This window comes from Pteropus vampyrus, unplaced genomic scaffold (assembly GCF_000151845.1).
Source record: "Pteropus vampyrus isolate Shadow unplaced genomic scaffold, Pvam_2.0 Scaffold66, whole genome shotgun sequence".
NCBI classification, from domain to species: domain Eukaryota; kingdom Metazoa; phylum Chordata; class Mammalia; order Chiroptera; family Pteropodidae; genus Pteropus; species Pteropus vampyrus.
The window spans coordinates 5,672,237-5,677,177 of NW_011888847.1; the positions used below are offsets into that span (position 1 = coordinate 5,672,237).

The window sequence follows — 4,941 nt, forward strand, 5'->3', positions numbered from 1 at the left end:
AACACGTTTACTAAAATATCCTCTAGCAGTAAGAGGCTTTCCCTAAGCTCTAAAATCACTTCAGTCAACCTCATACTCATGTCTGTTTCTATCTCAGACTTAGAAAGTACGAGTACATTATTTTTTTAATTTTTTTTTAAAAAACACTTTCCATTTCAGAAAGTCTATAGTTTACCCAAAGTAAAGAACAAATAGAAAGGAGGGTGCTTCATCAGATGCTCAGAGAAGTTAATGACTCTCCTCCCCCAACAAAAAAAATTAAAATCCATTAAAAATCTCAGAGCAAGTTAGAAGACTAATAAAATATACAGAATATGAAGACACATATAAATTACACAAACAAATAAAAAACAATAGCAAATAACATGCTAATTTATCCACAAACATAATACCTAAAACTTCCTGATTATGTGCTCAAAGATTTCTTTCAACATGTATGCAGGCTTAATCTTTAGAAGCAAGAGCAATATTCAATCTAGATAGTGACTAAATAAAATTTTCCAAAAAGTTTTTTTCTATTTTAACCTTTTATTCTTTCTCCAAGATCATCTTCACTATATCCGAGAACAAATTAGGAGAGAGGAAAAGGGATTATAAAATAAACAATATTGAACTGTATTCATCTATTGATATTTAGTTTTATACCTAAAAGTTCTCAAAACTTTTCTGGAAAAATTTGAGACTAAAATCTATTAGTATAATTTTAAAAAAAAAGTGTAGTTCAGCTTTCAAACTAAACAAGTAACATTTTAAATAGGATTTTTTAAAAAACCAGGAGCCATCTTATAAAAGTGAATTTTCTATAATAATGGTGATTGACAGCTTTTCTTAAGAATTTGGTTAAAAAAAAGTTATGATAGTTAATAAAATAGGTTAACACCCCTCCCTTCTCCTGGCTTATCAAATATCTATCAAGTGTTCTTAAAATCATCTGGATTTTCTAACTGACTTTGACAACTTGACCTCTGACCTTCTTAAGGCCTTTCTGGAACACTCTTGTGGCCTCTCTCCCATGGCTACCTCTTTCTCATCCTTTAGTCCTCAATGTCCTTGAAATCCTTTTTTTCCCTATCCAAAGGAAGTGACCTCTGTTACTCCTTATGTCAAGGCTCTTACTTCCTTCTCGGAAGTTAACACCTATTGCTATTTTCTTTATTCCTGTTAACTCATTTTTTTCATGTGTCGCCATCTCCTTCATGTAGACCCTGTGTGGGCAGAGGCCATTTCCATATTGTTCAGTTGTATCTCTAAGCCTAATATAGGTACTCAATAAATATTTGTTTAATGAATTAATTAAAATGAGATACCTTCTTCACATCCCTTTGGAAATAAAGGCCCTATGCAAATACTTAATATTTAACTAGCCAATCTCAGTTCTTGCTCACCAGTACTCCATCCAAACTGCCATTATCTGAAATTAGAGTCCCGTTTCTCATAGTTTAGTCTTCCCCAGCTCCCAAAGGACCATTATTATATTAATGCCTCTTTGCTGAAAGCAAAGGGGCAGGTAAAAGGTAAAGATTGGTGGGAGGGGGATACTTTTGAAGTGAATGGTAACATGATGATAAAGGAGTGTGAAATGATCCAGGTTCAAGTTCGATGTGTAACCCAGTCATTTAACCATTGTGTGCATCACAACTACAATTCATAATGCATCTACCTTAAAGGTTCTAGGTTACTATGAGGCTCAAAAGAGGTAACAAATGTGAATTCTCAGATTATACACTTTCAGAGCATCACGCTCTGACATTTGTAAATCTAGCATAGCTGCAATTTTCCTTCTATTTATGGGATTATTTGGCTGAAGGCTGTCTCTACCAACGGACCTATTTTTATTTTTGTTCACCCCTTAATTCCTAAAAGTGCCTGACAAGTAGCAGATTCTCAGAAATGTCTGTGAAATGAATAATTCAAAACACTCTGTAAACAGTAAAACTATGTACAAGGATTAATACCAGATATTTGAGAAATCCATTAATTCAATGAATAGTTACTGAATGCTATAACTATGTGCCAGCCACTTGGGATGCATTAGTGAACAGAAAAGATCATTACATGTGTAGAGCTAACATTCTGGTTTGGGAAAAATAGGCAATGCAAATGAATACAATAATTAAGAATATTTGAAGGTGATAAAAGATATCGAAAAAAGAGCAAGGTACATGAGATGGTAACAATCAAAGCGTACTAAAGGTGGGTGGGGGTATATGGGAGAAACAGCGCCATTTGCTGTACTTAGAGACAAATGAATGAGGCAGAGAGCAGCAAGAATGGAGATCAAAGAGAGACAGTTCTGGCCCACAGAATGATCCAGTCCTGAGGCCATTGTCTTCATTTGGTGATAGTCTCAAATATTACAGAAATTTTAAAAAGGCCACTGCGGTAATCCCAGAAGCAAACCAAGATTTCAAAGCTTGTAAGCCAGGAATGCCCTTGGCCAAATCTGGCTTCCTGAAACTCAAAATTAGACCAGTCTCCAAATGGTATTTTGGAGGGAAGGTTATCAATCAGCTAGACAGCCCCAAACATTTAACACTATGAATTCTCATAAGCTACCCAAATAACACTCAAAGTGGTTTGGAGGAAACCAGAGCATCATTAGAAATCTATACTTCAATGTAATTTTATGACTATTTTCATGTGCCTCCACTGTAAAAGCTCATCTACTATAAAGTCATAATGTTTCTGATGTCCCGGACACCCAGCGATCGGGGACAAACCTTAATGTAAAAATTTTACTTACTTGAGCCTAAAATACAAAGCCACTTTATATTAAACCAAAACTGTATTCTTATTAGTTAGCCTAGTCCAGAATTTTACAAATTCTCTTCAATATTCTATTTCCTAGCTTCCTCTTTCTAAAGCTGGAAGAGGAAAAAGGGAGAAATATGAATTATGACTGTAAATATAAAAAGGGACTGAGTTACAGGAGTGACCTGCTCTGAGAAGTTCTAAGCAATGTGTAGAAAATCTGCATATGTTAAATATTCAGTAACATTTAGTATCAGTGGTAATTATAAAAAGCGAAAGACTTTTCAGAATCCTGAACAACTCTCCAATCTGAAATCTCAGAGAGTCTGGGACTGAAAGTAAAATTATCTCTTGTGCCCTTTACTCAATTACCGTCAATGGAAAACAATTATTTTTTAATATTAGAATCAAGAACACTCAAGTGTATATATACCTTGTTGAGTTCTTCTATCCTCCTGATTAGGTATGGGTTGCTAGAGGAATTCTCAAAGTAGACATAATCTGTAATTAAAGGAAATAAAGAGCTTAATCTTTTCAACAGAAAGTTCACATTTGTATATCTATGACTTTTTGCATTAGGTAATTCATATTCAAAATGAAGCATGTAACTCATTCCCTGGTAAAATCAAACTTTAGTAATGCAATTTTAATATATTCTCATGTGCCTACTATTCACAGACCCTTATTTTCCTGCTTTTTCATTTCAATTAATGTTTTATCAAGTTTTTTGGACCCCTGTCCCATACGTCATTTCTTTAATAACAAACAAAAAAAAACCACCTCTTGTCATCACTGAGTAGTCAGGGCTGACTAAACATGTGTCTTTCACACTATAACTGCTTCCACATCTTTTCTCTCCAAACCAATTTGCCCTAGAGTATGTTTCTCACATAAAACTATTGACCTAAAACAAATTCAGAGCATCTTGAAAGGCTCAGCAGCCCAAAGTACATTTCAATCACCAAGTTAAAAAAAAAAAAAAAAAAAAATCAGGTGAGCTGAGCAAGTAAGAGAAAGCACACTGACAAACTTTTTTCCACAGCTCTATCTAGGAAGACAGGGGAAGAGGGGAGTCACTTTCTGACAGAGTTCTCCGAGGTGGTATCAGAGTCTTTTTTACATCTTTTACCATATTAATCCAGATCCACTTAGGGTCTTGTTATAAAAAAATTGCTGCAGGCTTTCAAAAAAAAAGGATAAAAATTTTCAAGTGTGGCTTTTCCTCTCATCTAATAGGCTCGTTGGAAATTTCCCACTGTGTGTTTATTGGAGAGGCTGGGCTGCATTGTTATTGTCTATCTTAGTGCCTCTTTCCTGTGTCTCTTCTGCAAAGTGGCCTCATTTATTTAGCCAGGCCATTCCCAACACCATCCATCAGGAGCTCAGCTAATGAGCAGAGAAGCAAAAGCAAGTCTCACACACAAACGCGACACTTATCTGAATTATTATTTTACCAGGAAAGAGGGAGGAGGGCGTCGTGAGTAGGGAGAAAGTTTGTTTGACCTTATTTCTCTTCTGCAGAAGGCCGGGAAGAGGCAAGACAGGAGAGCAAACGTCCAGGCAGAGCTCAACTCCCCATGTCTGTCTGCGGTGCCTTGGCCCTACCAAGCCCTATTCTTGGGGCGCAGGACAAGAAATGTAAGGAGGGTGGGAAGAAGGAGAGGTGCAGGGCCCTGTCCCCGCAGACAGGCCTATCCAGCTGTGCCCCTGGCTGGACCCCATCGCCCCTGCCCCCACCCCACACTCCCACTGAAGAGAAGATGGGGAAATATCCCCCATCCTCTCCAACACCTACTGCCTAGAAGCCACGCAAAGAAAGACCACCCAATCGGGGGACTCGACGGCCCCAACCCCATGGGAGTTTCATGGAGGGGGGCGTCTGGTAATTCACACCCCCAAGTACAGGCCTGGCCTTGAAACACTGGGCGGGTATGGGGGTGAGCCTAGGCCCCTTGCGAGCCACGGTGGGGGGACAGGGGGTGTGAGAAGGGTGGCAGGGTGGGCAGCCCCGGACCCCTCTGCGAGCCCCGGCGCCCCCCGCCCCCCGCGCCCTCAGCCTGAGCGCCCGAGGCTCCCAGCGGTTAGGGTTAACTCGCCCCAACCCCCCACTCCCAGAGCCCGCTCCCAGACGGGCCGGGTCGGGCCGAGCCTTCCTACCTCCGACCCGGTACATGTTGGCCGCCATGTCCG

General features: G+C 39.3%; 1 protein-coding gene across 3 annotated transcripts in view; it reads right to left on the bottom strand.

The window, feature by feature from the left end:
• The window catches only part of MTA3 (metastasis associated 1 family member 3), a 135,017-nt gene extending 130,081 nt beyond the window's left edge, over positions 1 to 4,936 (bottom strand). For all 3 annotated transcript variants that reach the window (XM_023531307.1, XM_011361354.2, XM_011361352.1), the window contains exons 1-2: positions 4,909 to 4,936; positions 3,185 to 3,252 (exon numbers count right to left, since the gene is read on the bottom strand). In XM_023531307.1, coding sequence (XP_023387075.1) covers positions 3,185 to 3,252; positions 4,909 to 4,936 — 96 coding nt within the window. The remainder of the gene's footprint in view (positions 1 to 3,184; positions 3,253 to 4,908) is intronic.
• Positions 4,937 to 4,941: the final 5 nt, after the last annotated feature.